Source organism: Petromyzon marinus, chromosome 28, assembly GCF_048934315.1.
Source record: "Petromyzon marinus isolate PM22_M1 ecotype Great Lakes invasive population chromosome 28, UKy_Petmar_22M1.pri1.0, whole genome shotgun sequence".
Classification (NCBI taxonomy): domain Eukaryota; kingdom Metazoa; phylum Chordata; class Hyperoartia; order Petromyzontiformes; family Petromyzontidae; genus Petromyzon; species Petromyzon marinus.
Window position 1 is genome coordinate 2571416 of NC_133694.1, and position 17682 is coordinate 2589097.

Consider the following 17682-nt stretch of genomic DNA (forward strand, 5'->3'; position numbering starts at 1 on the left):
TGGCTGGCTAGGTGGTTTGGTGGCTGGCTAGGTGAGTGGGTGGCTGGCTGGCTAGGTGGTTGGGTGGCTGGCTAGATGGTTGGGTGGCTGGCTAGATGGTTGGGCAGCTGGCTAGGTGGTTGGGTGGCTGGCTAGGTGGTTGGGCAGCTGGCTAGGTGGTTGGGTGGCTGGCTAGGTGGTTGGGTGGCTGTCTAGGTGGTTGGGTGGCTGGCTAGGTGTTTGGGTGGCTGGCTAGGTGGGTGGGTGGCTGGCTAGGTGGTTGGGTGGCTGGCTTGGTGTTTGGGTGACTGGCTAGATGGTTGGGTGGCTGGCTAGGTGGTTGGGTGGCTGGCTAGGTGAGTGGGTGGCTGGCTGGCTAGGTGGTTGGGTGGCTGGCTAGATGGTTGGGTGGCTGGCTAGATGGTTGGGCAGCTGGCTAGGTGGTTGGGTGGCTGGCTAGGTGGTTGGGTGGCTGGCTAGGTGGTTGGGTGGCTGGCTAGGTGTTTGGGTGGCTGGCTAGGTGGGTGGGTGGCTGGCTAGGTGGTTGGGTGGCTGGCTAGGTGGTTGGTGGCTGGCTTGGTGTTTGGGTGGCTGGCTAGGTGGTTGGGTGGCTGGCTAAGTGGTTGGGTAGCTGGCTTGGTGGTGGGGTGGCTGGTTAAGTGGGTGGCTGGCTAGGTAGGGTGATGAGTCTAAATGATGAATGAGGCTGAGACAAAGGGGACCCCCCCCCCCCCGTCAGGACGTGCTCGTTGAGGTCTCTGCCGGGCGGTTCCATCAGTGGCCGCACGATTTCGGCAGTGTCGCTAGGAGCTACCACCACCCGTTTCGACGGACCAAAGACAAAGATCCCCCGTATAGCCTTAACAGACCGTTGGGGCAAGTCCTGTTAGCGAGCATTGTATGCGCGGTACACGAGGAAGTGGATGGCCAGCACCACGCCCTGCCCCCTTTGTCTCCCCAGTGGCGATGTTTACTACACAGCACCAAGTACTCATTTGAGGCTGAGTCGACCTAGGGGAGGCCCAGGACCGGTTCAGATAATCGCCACCGGTGTTGGCCGTGATCGGGAATCGAATTCGGGTCGCCAGGTTTGCAGCACGGCGGCGCTAACCGCTGCGCCACCGCTCACCCACACACACCCGCACACACCCAAACACACCGTACCACCCCTCCACACACACCCCACACAAACCCACGCACACCCACACGCACCCACGCGCTCCGTACCACCTCTCCACTCACCCACACACACCCACACACATCCATACAAACCCACGCACACCGTAGCACCCCTCCAAATACCCACACACACCCACGCACACTCACACACACCTACGCACACCCACGCACGCCGTACCACCCATCCACACACACCCACGCACACCGTACCACCCCTCCGCACACCCACACACCCACGCACACACACCCACACAAAGCCACGCACACCCACACACACCGTACCACCCGTGCAGACACTCTGCACGTTTGGACAGCGCGATAATGAGATCCACACAGCACGGGGGCGGGGGGGGGAGACCGGGGGGAAGGGCAAACACACGCACACAGACGTGTACACACACACATGCACACACACACGTGGACACACACACACGTGGACACACACATGCACACACACGTGGATACACACGTGGACACACACACGTGGACACACACGCACACACACACGCACGTGGACACACACACGCACGTGGACACACACGCGCACACACACACACCGACACGTTATACATGTGTATATACAAAGACAAAGATTCCCCGTACAGCCTTAGCAGACTGTTGGGGCAAGTGCTTTTAGCGAGCACCTATGATGGCCGGCACGCGTACAAACGTACGTTCACATGTACATATTTACATGCAAAGACCAAGATCCTCACGTATGTAGGTGTGATAGCGTATGTGGGGAGTGGTGGCGCAGTGGTTAGCACGCTGCATTATGAACCCTGCGACCCGCATTCAATTCCCGCTCACGGCCAACACCGGTGGCGATGATCTGAACCGGTCCTGGGCCTCCCCCTAGGTCGGCTCAGCCTCAAATGAGTACCTGGTGCGGTGTGTAAACATCGCCACTCGGGAGACAAAGGCGGCCGGGCGTGGTGCTGGCCACCCACCCCCTCTTGCGCCTCGTGGGCCTTCATAGGTGCTCGCAAACAGCACTTGCCCGAACAATTTGTTACGGCTATACGGGGGATCTTTGTCTTTGTTCGTGTGTGTACACTTAAGCGGAGATCTGAGAAGTCTGTGGGGGAGCCAGTCGCTTTTGTGTTCCTTGTTTATGTTTATTTTTACAAGCGACTTAATTAATCCACACTTGGTGCGCACCGAACCACCACCGTTGACAAGGTGCCACAAAGACCAAAGCAAAAGTCTGCCCCCCACCCCCTCCGTAAAGCACTTAACAGGCTGCCGGGGCAAGTGCTGTTAGCTAGCAGCCTGTTAAGGCCGTCGTACGCAGCCACAGCCTCCCTTTGCGCCATTGTGTCCTTGATAATAACAACAGGCTATGAGTGATGTGTAGGGGCTACATGTTTACATTTGCAGCATCGTTCGTGCAACCTGCATCCCGCGCAATCGCTCGGGATCGACACGACCGATTTGACGGCAGCAGCCTCACGGTGAGCCTGCCGGCGCGACCAACAATTGCCCAAGATCTGCAGTCCCTTGATACATGAAGATGTTTTCGGCCAATTAATGGGTTTATACATGATCGGTGCCTGCTAACATACAGCGCTTCCACGCTCACAGTCTGGATACCGTGTATAGCATTCCATGCGTGGAGGAAGACATGTATGTTACATGTAAACGCCCACACGTGTCTTCTTGTGTTTGGTTTATTGCGTCACATGTTTGTTTACATGCCACACGTGTGTGTGTGTGTGTGCACGTGCGCGCGTGTCACGCGGGAGTGTATCGGTTAGCGCATTGCGCTATGAACCCGGTGACCCGAGTTCAATTCCTGTTCATGGTCAACACCAGTACCAGTGATGGTTATCTGAACCGGTCCTGGGCCTCCCCTAGGTCGACTCAGCCTCAAATGACTACCTGGTGCGGTGTGCAGTAAACATCGCCACTTGGGAGAGCAAGGCGGTCGGGCGTGGTGCTTTCCACCCACCCCCTCATGTGCCGTGCCGGCCTTCATAGGGTGCTGTTCGCTAACAGCACTTGCCCCAAAAGTCTGCTCAGGCTAGACGGGGGATCGTTGTCTTTGTGTGTCTATTGAGCTTGCCTCGTGTGATTGTCGATGAAGGGGGTGAAGAGTCCCATCCCTAGCCACGTGGCCATGCGAGAGCCACGTGGACATCATGGCTGATGGAACTAAGTCGAAGTTTTGAGGAGGGCAGGGGGGGTCACGTTGCCACAGGGATATGGGGGGGGGGGGGTTGAGAAACCCGGGGGGGAGGGGGGTATGAAGTATGTGGTGAGTGGCTCTCTGGATTAAACTCTGGGAGGGGAAGGGTGGGTGGCCTGCTTCAACCCAGTGGCATCACGGGGATTGTGAGAGTTGGCCCGGCGGCTTGGGGGGAGGTCTGGGAGGCCTTCATCCAGCAGTGGATAGACCACGACGACAGCGACGACGAATCGATCGCCTCAATCGCCGACAGCTGCAGTCACGCTCCCCTACCGCGGCGGCCCACCACCCCCCTCGCTCTCTTGCCCCCAGGTTGTGGATCGAGCCGTCTCAGCTCCGACCTCCTGGCCGACGGCTTCGCCTGCGTGACGGCCGCCGACTTCTCCCCGGCGTGCCTGGCGGCCGCGTCGGCGGCGGCGGCGGCCGCGGCGCGGCGGCCCCCGGCGGCCCCCCGGCCGCTGTGGCTGGCGCTGGACGCGCGGAGGCTGCCCCTGCGGGCGGCGCTGTTCGACGCGGTCGTCGAGAAGGGCATGCTGGACGCGCTGCTGGCCGGCGAGCGCGACCCCTGGCGCGTGTCGAAGGCGGCGCGGCGGCAGGTGGGCCTCGTGCTCGACGAGGTGAGAGGCGGCGGCGACAACGGTGGGCGTGGTGTGTGTGTGTATGTGTGTGTGTGTATGTGTGTGTGTGTATGTGTGTGTATGTGTGTGTATGTGTGTGTGGGGAGCGGTGGTGTAGCGGTTATCGCGCTGCGCTACGAACTCGGCGACCCGGGTTCCATTCGCGCTCACGGCCAACACCCAGTGACGATTATTTGCACCGGTCCTGGACCTCCCCAAAGGTCGACTCGGCCTCAAATGAGTACCTGGTGCGGTGTGTAAACATCGCCACTCGGGAGACAAAGGCGGCCGGGCGTGGTCTTGGCCACCCACCCCCTCGTGCGCCGTTCTGGCCTTCATAGGTGCTCGCTAACAGCGCTTGCCCCAACAGTCTGTTAAGGCTATACGGGGGATCTTTGTCTTTTTTTGTTGCATGTATGTCAATGGATAGTCCACAGTGAGGGCGTCACCAGGGCGGCCTGCTGAATTGGAACCGCGAACCTCTGCGGCGAGCGTCGCGCTAACCGCTGGGCCACCGCATCACCGCCCCAAGATCGAGCAGAGGCGGTTTAGGAAGAGGCTGGATCGTGGCTCGAGAAACCTCCTCGTCCTCATCCCCCTCTTACTCCTCCTCTTCTTCCCGGAGTGTTACCCAGAGGCGGCGAGATTCCACGCGGAGGCCACCGGCGGCGGGGGTCTCAGGAATCACGCGCGGCCTCGACGAATGGGAGCCAATGAATAAATGAACGCTGTTGGCCGGTGGTGGTGGCGGTGGCGGTGTCAGTGTTGTGGCCTGACCCTCGCTCACCCCCCCACCGCCTCACCCTACCATGAGGCCTGGGAGAGACCGCGTGTGGGAGTGGCGTTAATTATTAATTATTGACGCGCCATGAATACTGCATGCGGCTCTGCTGCTGCGTGTGTGTGCCTGCCTGTTGGTGTGTACGTTTGGGCACGCGTCTGCACGCGTGTGCACGCGCGTATCTACGCTGGGAAGATAAAGGCGGCCGGGCGCGGTGCTGGCCACCCACCCCGTCGTGTGCCGTGCCGGCCTTAATTGGTGCTTGCTAACAGCACTTGCCCTGACAGTCCGCCAAAGGCTATACGGCAGGGAGCTTTGCCTTTGTTGTGTGCACCTGCGCGCTTGCACGTTTGTGCGCGCACGCACCCACGTGTGCATTTGTGTCTTTGGCAAGTGCCCCCAACCCCATCGTGTGCACCCACCCCTGCCAAAGCCTGCACAGCATGTTGTTGCTGCTGTTGTTGTTTTTGTTGCTGGCGCCCTTCTCGTTATGATTTCGAGTAACTCTGGGAATCGCTTCGCTGCAAATTAAACTCTTGTTGTTATTATTTGTTCCGAGCGGGCAGCCGGTGCTGTGACCCAAATTCCCCGTCTGGCGGCTTCGTAGCTTTGGGCGTCCTCAGCGAGCGTCCCACTCCAGCGCTGTCCTCCAGACAGTCTCGTCCCTTCACCTGATGAAGGCCGCTTGTGTTGTGGCCGAAACGTCGTGATTTTTTGTTATTTTATTGTCACCTACGTGACTTTACCCAATAGAACCAAAGAGTACGTCCCTCTCCTCTTTCTCCTCTTTCTCCTCTCACTCCTCTTTCTCTCTCTCCTCTCTTCTCTTCACTTTCCTCTCTCTCCTCTCTCTCTCTGTCCTCTCTCTCTCGTTCCCGTCGGTGAGCTTTACCTTTAACGGATAAAACAAGGAAATAGTTTACTTTTATTTCTACTGTTTATATATATAGTTTAATACTGATTTGCTTGACACTTCTCCTAGACTTTGCACTCACATCGTGCTTCTGCATCATTTGTTGTTGTGACCTTCTGACCCCATAACGTCTGTGAAAAAGAGCTTTATAGCTCATCGGATTTCTCCACTATAAATTTTCTGATTGTTTCTGCCAGCATCCCACCGCCCCGCCCCCCCCCCCCCTCGAGAATCATGACACCCTTCATCCCCACGGCTAGGGTTCGGCCCCGGGTCTGGGCGATGTCAATAGGGGGACGAGAGTGAGTGGAGGGCGTCGACGCAGATTTCTTTCAAAGTGGAAACACAAAGCAGATTCTCCCATGCGAATGACGGTCCACAAGGCACACGAGGGTGTGGGTGGCCAGCACCACGCCCGGCCGCCTTTGTCTCTCCGCTGACGATGTATTAGGTGCTCGTTCGAGGCTGAGCCGAACGAGGACCGGGGTCCCAGGACCGGTTCAAAGAATCCCCACCGATGTTGGTGGCCACGAACGGGAATCGAACTCGGCTCGTAAGCGCAGCGCGCTAACCGCTGTGCCACCGCTCCCCCACACGCATTGGCGTGCCCTGTGCGGCGGGAGTACTCCGTGCGTAGCGAGAAGCCCTCCACCACCACCCCCACAGCTCGGGTTTAGCCTCTCGCCGACCGATCCGTGAGTTGCGGGCAACCACAGAGTCGCCCTTCCCTGACTTTTGCGGTCGGTCGACTCCCCGCTCATGGCCAATACCGGTGACGATTATCTGAACTGATCCTGGCCCTCCCCTTGGTCGACTCGGCGTCGAATGAGTACCGGGTGTGGTATGTACACATCGTACCGCTCGGGAGACAAAGGCGGCCGGGCGTGGTGCTGGCCACCCACCCCCTCGTGCACCGTGCCGGCCTTCATAGGTGCTACCAGCTAACAGTACTTGCCCCAACAGTCAAGGCTGCACGGGGGATCTTTGATGGTGGTGGTGGGTGTGCATGCGTGTGTACGCGTGTGTGGCACGTGTGTGCATGCGTGTGTAGGCGTGTGTACGCGTGTGTGTGTAGGCGTGTGTAGCGCGTATGTAAATGTGTGTAGTCCGTGTGTGCGTGCGTGTAGGCGTGTGTAAATGTGTGTAGCCCGTGTGTGCGTGCGTGTGCGCGCGTGTGTCACAGTGGTACAGAGCGGGTTGTAATCTTTTATTTACAACAAGCAGCGCGCGTCACAGCCCTATCGCGCCGGGCCAATCTGTGCCGGCACAGAGAATTCTAAATGAGCGCTCCCTTCTTCTCCTTCATCAAACGGCTGATTAAACAATTATTTCATTATTTTTCTTATTACATATCGCATCAATAACACAGGCCAAAGGGGCAGCCCTTCAACAGGGTGCCCGCGTCCCCGCTGGCGGAACGGCGTCCACAGAGAAAGCCGGCTCTCCAGGGTCTTGTGGCCGACTCTCTCTCTCTCTCTTCATCCTTGGCTCGGACGTCTTGGGAGTTATACCCACACTTTACCCAACCTGCACGCGACCAGTCAGCCGATGGACTGACCGTGGGTTTATTTACCCGCCGAGTCTGCTGGGCGAGTGTGGCTGTGGACAAAGGGTTTTGAGAAACTTTTCAGCGCCGCGTCAGCTGCCGCGCCCGGAGATCGAATCTGGATGGCAAGTCCAGTGCGCTGACCCATTACCTCTGGCAGCAGCCCTACATTGTGTGTGTGTAGCAGTGGTTCTTCTTAACCTGGGGTGCTCGCCACCCCCTGAGATGCAAGACATACATGGCTTTTTTGAGAAGGTAATTAATCGAAAACACAAATTAAGTACAACTAATTTCATAATGTAGGTTTTTTTTTGGGGTTAGATCGCGTAAATATATGTGTCGTTAAACCCGCCACCACCCGACACAGCCAATTAGTAATGTTTGTCACATGAACAGAACGTGCCAATTCGTTACTAGTACAGCACAATGGTGTGTTGGAGACCAAATCCACAACATTTATAAACCGCCCAAAAAAAACCTGTATTATGGATGATATTGGTCGCAAAAGCCTACGTGTTAAATACAACGACTTTGTTTCATCAACCCCCTTATGTATTTATTGATATTTATAATTGAGAACCAGGCTGCAGTAAAGGTTAAAAACCACTGATGTATAGTGTATATATAAATAATTACAGCGTGACTTTATTTTAAAAAATCAAGTTTAACAGTTCAGGAGACTTGATTAATTGTCACGATTCGATTGAAGAATCTATTGCTTTATTGATGATAGCGGCCTCTAGGAGCTGCAACGTGCTCACGTGAACTCGTTAAGTGCACGATGCAGAGGCATCGATTCTTAAGACGCGTGAGCTTTCAGGGTCGATGTTACTCGATAGATCGATGCATTGTAACTCACAGTTTCGCAAGTCATGGAGAGCTCATACCATTACAATAACCATCATCATGATCATCATCATCGTGAATGTCTCACCAGCATGACGTGTCGATTGGTATTTGCGACCTCGTGAACGAAAAACAAATTCGTCACCGATGTTAACGGAATCGAATTGGGGTGGCCGGCTTCAGAATCAGAATCTTTCATTATACTGCAGGAGTAATCACAGATGTCCAGTAGGGGCGGGTCAGCAAGTTATACAAGTTTCGGAGTGCAGTCCGCCCACCACTCCACCACCACCACAAAAAGACAAAGATCCCCCGTATCGGCTGCACGGGGGATCTCATTTGAGGCTGAGTCGACCTGGGGGGGACCCAGGACCGGTTCAGAGAATCTGTTACTGGTGTTGGTGTCCATGAGCGGGAATTGAAACTCGGGTGGCCGGGTTCGTAGCGCAGCAACGCTAACAGCTACACCACCGATCCCCAAACAAAGGCAAAGATCCCCCATACAGTATAGCCTTCAACAGACTGCCGGTACAAGTGCTGCTAGCGGGCACCTTTAAAGGCCGGCACGGCACCCACGAGGGGGTGGGTGGCCAGAGCCACGCATGCACACACACACACGCACACGCGCACGCACACACACGCGTACACACACGCACGCACACACGCACACACGCATGCGCACACACACGCGCGCGCGCACGCACGCAACAACAACAACCGCCATTCGCCACTAAGTGGCGGTGACGTCACCACGACGCTTGTGCCAGGCCATGTGCACCTTGAGGCCACGTGAAGTGTCGAACGCCCGCTGACAGGAGGTCACGGGGCAGACCCAGGTGCCACGGGTCGATTGACTGCCATGACTGAGATGACTGGCTGATGCACCATCTGTGTCCCCTACTGTGCCAACCTGCTGTGTTTTAGCCACCCGGCACTCCGCTCGTTGTTGTGAGCGTCGCTCCTCTGCCCTTCGTTGTTGGAGGGCGACTGCCTCCAACTGCCCAGTAGTGTCCTTCACGAGCCTCCTCCACAGAGGCCGATCTTGACACCGCTGGTACCAGTCATCGGCAAGTCCACTCAGCTCCACGTCCTCCTGTACCACATCACTCCATCTCTTCTCTAGCCCGTGCCGCGCCCGTTTAGCCCCCTCGATCCGGCCGACAAAAGCTGTTTCGGCATGCGGTGGCTGGGCATGCGGGCTACATGACCCAGCCAACGCAGCCTTGCCTGCCGGAGGACCTCACCAATGGGACCTTGCCCAGATCTTTCAAGGATTTGTGAGCTCCTCACACAATCCAGCCTGGTTAAACCCAGGATGGATCGTAGGCAGGCCAGCCTAAATGTTTCTAACCGGCGAAGATTTTCAATTAGGGGAGGTCCACGTTTCGCAAGCGTAGAGAAGGGAGGGAATGACCGTGGCCGAGAAGACCTGAAGTTTCGTGCGGAGTGATAGATCAGGTAGCTTGCACACCGCATTACACAACCGATGAAAAGATATTGCCGCTCGACTGATTCGGAGTGAGACCTCTGCTGTTAAACTGGAGCCGGTCATAAGCACACTGCCCAGGTATGGGAAACTCTCCACTCTCTCCACAACTGCCCCATCACCGATTGGGAGTTGTGGGGGTGGAGTGTCCGATGGTACAAAATACCGAGGCAGGTGCTTAGTTTTGGTGGGGCTGATGGTAAGGCCCCATCTCTTAGTGGCACGCTCCAGTCTCAGCAGCAGCGTCTCCAACTCCTCCTCTGACTGAGCAGCTACAGTGAGGGAACAAGTATTTGATCCCCTGCTGATTTTGTACGTTTGCCCACTGACAAAAATATGATTAGTCTATAATTTTAATGGTAGGTTTATTTGAACAGTGAGAGACAGAATAACAACAACAAAATCCAGAAAAACGCATGTCAAAAATGTTATTAATTGATTAGCATTTTAATGAGGGAAATAAGTATTTGACCCCCTCTCAATCAGAAATATTTCTGGCTCCCAGGTGTCTTTTATACAGGTAACGAGCTGAGATTAGGAGCATATTCTTAATGGGAGTGCTCCTAATCTCAGCTTGTTACCTGTATAAAAGACACCTGTCCACAGAAGCAATAAATCAATCAGATTCCAAACTCTCCACCATGGCCACGACAAAAGAGCTCTCCAAGGATGTCAGGGACAAGATTCTAGACCTAGACAAGGCTGGAATGGGCTACAAGACCATTGCCTATCAGCTTGGTGAGAAGGTGACAACAGTTGGTGCCATTATTCGCAAATGGAAGAAACACTAAAGAACTGTCAATCTCCCTCGGCCTAGGGCTCCATGCAAGATCTCACCTCGTGGAGTTGCAATGATCATGAGAACGGTGAGGAATCAGCCCAGAACTACACGGGAGGATTGTGTCAGTGATCTCAAGGCAGCTGGGACCATAGTCACCAAGAAAAGAATTGGTAACACACTACGCCGTGAACGACTGAAATCCTGCAGCGCCCGCAAGGTCCCCCTACTCAAGAAAGCACATATACATGCCCGTCTGAAGTTTGCCAATGAACATCTGAATGATTCAGAGGACAACTGGGTGAAAGTGTTGTGGTCAGATGAGACCAAAATGGAGCTCATTGGCATCAACTCAACTCGCCGTGTTTGGAGGAGGAATGCTGCCTATGACACCAAGAACACCATCCCCACCTTCTTTGGTTCTTTCGGTAAAGTCACGTAGAATGAGAATAAAATAATACATTAATAAAGTAAAATAACACAATAAAATTCTCACGACGTTTCGGCCACACTCGCCGTGTTTGGAGGAGGAGGAATGCTGCCTATGACCCAAAGAACATCATCCCCACCGTCAAACATGGAGGTGGAAACATTGAGGGATCAAATACTTATTTCCCTCATTAAAATGAAAATCAATTCATAACATTTTTTACATGTGTTTTTCTGGATTTTTTGTTGTTATTCTGTCTCTCACTGTTCAAATAAACCTACCATTAAAATTATAGACTGATCATTTCTTTGTCAGTGGGCAAACGTACAAAATCAGCAAGGGATCAAATATTTTTTTCCCTCACTGTATTACCAAATAATCTGCTGTTAAACTGGAGCCAGTCATAAGCACACGACCCAGGTATGGGAAACTCTCCACTCTCTCCACAACTGCCCCATCACCGATTGGGAGTTGTGGGGTTGGAGTGTCCGATGGTACAAAATACCCAGGCAGATGCTTAGTTTTGGTGGGGCTGATGGTAAGGCCCCATCTCTTAGTGGCACGCTCCAGTCTCAGCAGCAGCATCTCCAACTCCTCCTCTGAATGAGCAGCTATTACCAAATCATCGGCATACATAACGTGGTTGAGCAATAGGGAGCTATCCCTTGACCGCACCCGGGCATCGATCAGCCTCCCATTATATCTGTACCAAATGGAGATTTCCCCGGTACAGCTATTGAAGGTTACGTGGTCAAAATAGATGTTAAATAATGTGGGAGCCAGAGGACATCCCTGTCGCACCCCAAGGTGTACAGGGAATGGCTCTGACTCCCGGCCACGTAGTTTTACCTGGGCCCGCTCACCATCATGAAGGTCCTTAATGATCGTGAGCAGAGGGTCAGGGACTCCAAAAGCACGAAGAACAACCCAGAGCCCAGGCCTACTGATGGTATCATAGGCCTTGACCAGGTCAATAAAGCAGAGATGTAGGTCTTGTTGGAATTCCCTACACCTCTGCCGTAGCAGACGGACATAAAATATGACATCTGTGCAGGACCGCCCTTTCCTGAAACCGCATTGAGGCTCCGCAAGCCTCTCGTCAGCGTGCCTGGCAAGGCGATGTTGAATAATCCTTGCCAGGACCTTTCCCGGCACACTGAGGAGTGAGATGCCCCTGTAGTTGTTGCAGTCTGTGCGGTCCCCCTTCTTAAAGAGGGGGACCACCAGGGCATCCTTCGAATCCTGCGGAACCTGTCCAGTGGTCCAGACTGTTGTTATGATGTCATATAGGGCAGTCTGTGCACAAACGCCACCCTCCCTCAGCATTTCGCTTGGGAGATCATCTCTACCCGGTGCCTTTCCTGGTCTCAGACTCCGGATCGCCCTCAGTACTTCCTCAACAGATGGCACCTCAGCCAGCCACTCACAGGGGGTGACTTCTTCCAATATTTGAGGCACTGCAGCCTCAGCAGGGTCATCCCCACTTTGTGCCACGATGTTTTTCTTGCTGAGGGATTTCCCCTCCCCCAGGACCTCACAGAAATGCTCAGCAAATCTGCAAACCTGTTCCTGGGGGTCGGAGATTGGATCACCACTTTTTTCCCCTAATGATGGTAATAGGTGTGGCGCTGCAGGTTACTTTTTTGATGGAGTTAAATAGAGATTTGTGATTGCGGGCCACTGAGGCAGACTCCATCTCCTCAGCAACCCGCGACCACCACCCATCGTTGCAGCGCCTCACGGCTCTTCTAACCTCCGAGCGAAGGCTGCGGTAAGCCTCCTAATTCTCTGACGTGGGATTCTGTAGCCGATGGCAGTGGGCCTGTCGCTTTTTCTCAACCATCCTGAACACCTCTTCTGTCAGCCAGGGTCTCTGTGGAGGTCTGGACCGTGGACCCAAAGCAGCCATTGCAGCTGCATGAGTCACAGTCCTAAACCTCACCCATTTACCCTCGACATCAGGAGGAGTGGGGGACGATGCCAACCCCAGCCGCACGAGATGATTAAATTCTCGCTTGCAACTTTCATCAGATAACTGAGACCAGGCCACTTTAGGTTGGAATGGGGTCCTGGGTGTACACCCACCACCGGAGTGGAAGAATGGCAGGCGCATCTTACAGATGACTAGTCGATGGTCAGAGGACAGATCAGCTCCACGGTAGGTCCTGGTGTCAAGGACATGGGCTCTCATCCGCTGGTCCATCACTATGTAGTCCAACAGATGTTCTTGCTTGGACCCGGCATGCATCCATGATGTTGTGTGGATCCGCCGATGCCGGAACAGCGTGTTGGTAATTACAAGCCCATGGGCTGCACAAAAATCTAGCAGCCTCATACCGTTGTTATTGAGCTGATCTGGCCCATGCCCTCCAATCCCTCCAGACCAGGTGCCAGCATCATGGCCAACTCGGGCATTGAAGTCACCCAACAAGATGACTCTATCCCGAGGGGCCACTTTAGCCAGCACCTGTGACAGGAGGTCATAGAAGGCATCTGACTCATCGGCTTTGCCTGCATCCCTCCACGGATGTTCGTCTTCGGTGGGGGCATAAGTAACCACGACCACCACTCCTCGCCTCCGGTTGATGGGAAGGCGAGCCCAAAGTAGCCTGGGGCTTACAGCTTCCCACACCTCACCGCCACGCTCCCACGCACCCTTCATTCTTTTGTTCAAAAGAAGAGCCACACCCTGTTGTTTGGCAGTCTGCTGCTCCGAGTAGAGGACTGTCCACCCCTCATGGTGGCAGGAGCCAGAACTGGTCCACCGGACCTCCTGAATGCCACAAAGATCCAGGCGGTACCGGTCCAGCTCCCGACAGAGGAGTGGCAGCCTCTCCTCCGCAGTGAGGGTTCAAACATTCCACGTGGCCACACGAAGTGGCTTTTCCTTGTTTCTGGAGGAGCCCCGAGGGTAGAGATTCAATCTCCTGGCTCCGCCAATTGGGGTATGGCCAGGAGACGTCATAGACGCCTGTCCCCCCGGGGCCTCCGGCACAAGCTTATTAGTTATATATTTAAGTCGTGGTTTCGTGGTAATTTTTTGAAGGTGGAGGGGTTACCAGCCCCTCGCACCCGTCCAGAGCCCCCGTTACACTGTGGTGGTCACAGACGCCATGATAGGAGGGGCCAATCGAAATTGGCCCTCTCCCCACAGCACTGTCCACGACAGAGTTGCCCGTCCGGCACCGCGAGAAGGTAGGGGGATGTTTTGCCGGACCACACGCACACACACACTCACACACGCACACACACGTACACACACGCACACACACTCACACACACTCACGTGTAGCTGCACCACCCCCACCAACCCCGCGAGTCTGGCGCGACCTTTTCTGGCTGCGTGCGCGCGTGCGGCAGGCGACAGGGGCTCATTAGCCACCTCCTCCATCAGTTCATTCGTCCACTCACTCATTCACACATTCATTCGCGCGCTCATTCCTTCATTCACTTGTTCGTTCATTCATCCCCATGCGTTCGCTCTCTCATTTTATTCACTTACGCATTTAAATGTTTTCGTTCACTCATTCATTCACTTTAATTTTCACTCACACAGTCACTCATGCATTCTTTCACGCATTCAACCTCCTCATTCACACATTCTAAAACTCGTTCATCAATCACTCAAGTATACTTTCTCCCATGTATGCATTCACTCACTCATTCAGTCACTAACACAGTCTCTAATGTATTCAGTTACTTATTTTTTCCACCCACGCATTCACTCATTCACTCACTCATTCACTCACTCATTCACTCACTCACTCATTCACTCACTCACGCATTCACTCACACATTCACTCATTCACTCACGCATTCACTCACGCATTCACTCACGCATTCACTCACGCATTCACTCACTCATTCACGCACTCATTCACTCACTCACGCATGTACTCATTTACACACTCACTCATTCACTCACCCAGTCAATCCACTCGCTGATTCCTCTCGTCCGTGTGACAAGCCGCTTGCTTGAGGCCGGGTAGCAGACCCCGTGTTGAGGGGCCTGCGAGCGCGTTATGAGATCGCAGCTCGTCACCTGAGCTCCCATTGATCGCTCACGCGGTCTCCCACACCCAGCTCTGCCTTACAGTTCGCTCCAACTCCCTACACACTCCTACCTACGCACACTTCTGCCTATCCACACTTCTACCTATCCACACGCCTACCTACAGTGAGGGAAAAAAGTATTTGATCCCCTGCTGATTTTGTACGTTTGCCCACTGACCAAGAAATCATTTTAATGGTAGGTTTATTTGAACAGTGAGAGACAGAATAACAACAAGAAAATCCGGAAAAAGCATGTCAAAAATGTTATAAATTGATTTGCATTTTAATGAGGGAAACAAGTATTTGACCCCCTCTCAATCAGAAAGATTTCTGGCTCCTAGGTGTCTTTTATACAGGTAACGAGCTGAGATTAGGAGCACACTATTAAAGGGAGTGCTCCTAATCTCAGCTTGTTACCTGTATAAAAGACACCTGTCCACAGAAGCAATCAATCAATCAGATTCCAAACTCTCCACCATGGCCAAGACCAAAGAGCTCTCCAAGGATGTCAGGGACAAGATTGTAGACCTACACAAGGCTGGAATGGGCTACAAGACCATTGCCAAGCAGCTTGGTGAGAAGGTGACAACAGTTGGTGCGATTATTCGCAAATGGAAGAAACACAAAAGAACTGTCAATCTCCCTCACCCTGGGGCTCCATGCAAGATCTCACCTCGTGGAGTTGCAATGATAATGAGAACGGTGAGGAATCAGCCCAGAACTACACGGGAGGATCTTGTCAATGATCTCAAGGCAGCTGGGACCATAGTCACCAAGAAAACAATTGATAACACACTACGCCATGAAGGACTGAAATCCTGCAGCGTCCGCAAGGTCCCCCTGCTCAAGAAAGCACATATGCCCGTCTGAAGTTTGCCAATGAACATCTGAACGATTCAGAGGACAACTGGGTGAAAGTGTTGTGGTCAGATGAGACCAAAATGGAGCTCTTTGGCATCAACTCAACTCGCCGTGTTTGGAGGAGGAGGAATGCTGCCTATGACCCCAAGAACACCATCCCCACCGTCAAACATGGAGGTGGAAACATTATGCTTTGGGGGTGTTTTTCTGCTAAGGGGACAGGACAACTTCACCGCATCAAAGGATGATGGGCGGGGCCATGTACCGTCAAATCTTGGGTGAGAACCTCCTTTCCTCAGCCAGGGCATTGAAAATGGATCGTGGATGGTTATTCCATCATGACAATGACCCAAAATACACGGCCAAGGCAACAACGGAGTGGCTCAAGAAGAAGCACATTAAGGTCCTGGAGTGGCCTAGCCAGTCTCCAGACCTTAATCCAATAGAAAATCTGTGGAGGGAGCTGAAGGTTCGAGTTGCCAAACGTCAGCCTCGAAACCTTAATGACTTGGAGAAGATCTGCAAAGAGGAGTGGGACAAAATCCCTCCTGAGATTTGTGCAAACCTGGTGGCCAACTACAAGAAACGTCTGACCTCTGTTATTGCCAACAAGGGTTTTGCCACCAAGTACTAAGTCATATTTTGCAGAGGGGTCAAATACTTATTTCCCTCATTAAAATGCAAATCAATTTATAACATTTTTGACATGCGTTTTTCTGGATTTTTTTTGTTCTTATTCTGTCTCTCACTGTTCAAATAAACCTACCATTAAACGTATAGACTGATCATTTCTTTGTCAGTGGGCAAACGTACAAAATCAGCAGGGGATCAAATACTTTTTTCCCTCACTGTTCGCACACTCCTACCTATCCAAACTTCTACCTACGCACACTTATACCTACACACTCCTACCTACGCACACTCCTACCTATCCACACTTCTACCTACGCACACTCCTACCTACACAATCCTACCTACGCACACTCCTACTTATCCGCACTTCTACCTATCCGCACGCCTACCTATCCGCACGCCTGCCTATCCGCACGCCTGCCTATCCGCAGGCTGTGTGTGTGTGTGTGGGGCTGCTGTGTGACCAGCTCCGGTTTGACAGCAGAGGTTTTACTCCGAGTCAGTCGGGCGGCATTATCTTTTCATCGCCTGCGCAATGCTGTGTGAAAGCTACCTGATCTGTCGCTCCGCTCGAAACTTCGGGTCTTCTCGGCCACAGTCATGGGCCCTCCCTTGACTACGCTTGTGAAACGTGGACCCCTCTAATGGAACATCTTCGCCAGTTAGAAACATTTAGGCTAGCCTGCCTACGATCCATCCTGGGTTTAACCAGGCTGGATTGTGTGAGGAGCTCACAAATCCTGGAAAGATCTGGACAAAGTCTCATCGGTGAGCTCCTTCGGCAGGCAAGGCTGTGTTGGCTGGGTCATGTAGCCCGCATGCCCAGCCACCGCATAGCTAAACAGCTTTTGTTCGGCCCGATAGAGGGGGCTAAACAGGCGCGGCACGGGCTAGAGAAGAGATGGAGTGATGTGGAACAAGAGGATGTGGAGCTGAGTGTTCCTGCCGATGACTGGTACCAGCGGTGTCAAGATCGGCCGCTTCGGAGAGGCTCGTGAAGGACGCTGCTGGGCAGTTGGGGGCAGTCGCCCTCCCACATCAACGGAGGGCAGCGGAGCGACGCTCACAACAACGAGCGGTGCGCCGGGTGGATAGTAGGGGGCACAGGTGGTGCATCGGCCACTCATCTCAGTCAGTCGACCCGTGGCACCTGCTGGTTCTGCACCGTGACCTCCTGCTAGCGGGCGTTCGACACTTCACATGGCCTCAACGTGCACATAGCCTGGCACGAGCACCGTGGTGATGTCACCGCTACTTAGTGGCGAATGGCGGTTTATTGTTGTTGCGTGTGTAGTGTTTGTGTAGTGTTGCGGAGCGTGGAGGTGGCGCTGTCCGTGTCGGGGCTCCACGTTTTACATTCCGCTGTGACCTAGAAACTCCCCTTCCCCCCCC

The 17682-nt window shown here is 53.8% G+C and overlaps 1 protein-coding gene across 4 annotated transcripts in view; it reads left to right on the top strand.

The window, feature by feature from the left end:
* Positions 1-17682, top strand: part of EEF1AKMT4 (EEF1A lysine methyltransferase 4) — a 59837-nt gene that overhangs the window by 22345 nt on the left and 19810 nt on the right. For 3 of the 4 annotated variants that reach the window (XM_032962140.2, XM_032962138.2, XM_032962139.2), the window contains one exon: positions 3659-3963. In XM_032962140.2, coding sequence (XP_032818031.2) covers positions 3659-3963 — 305 coding nt within the window. Of the gene's footprint in view, positions 1-3658; positions 3964-4393; positions 5293-17682 lie in introns of those variants that run through there. The other variant, XM_076070255.1, reaches the window with a different exon arrangement.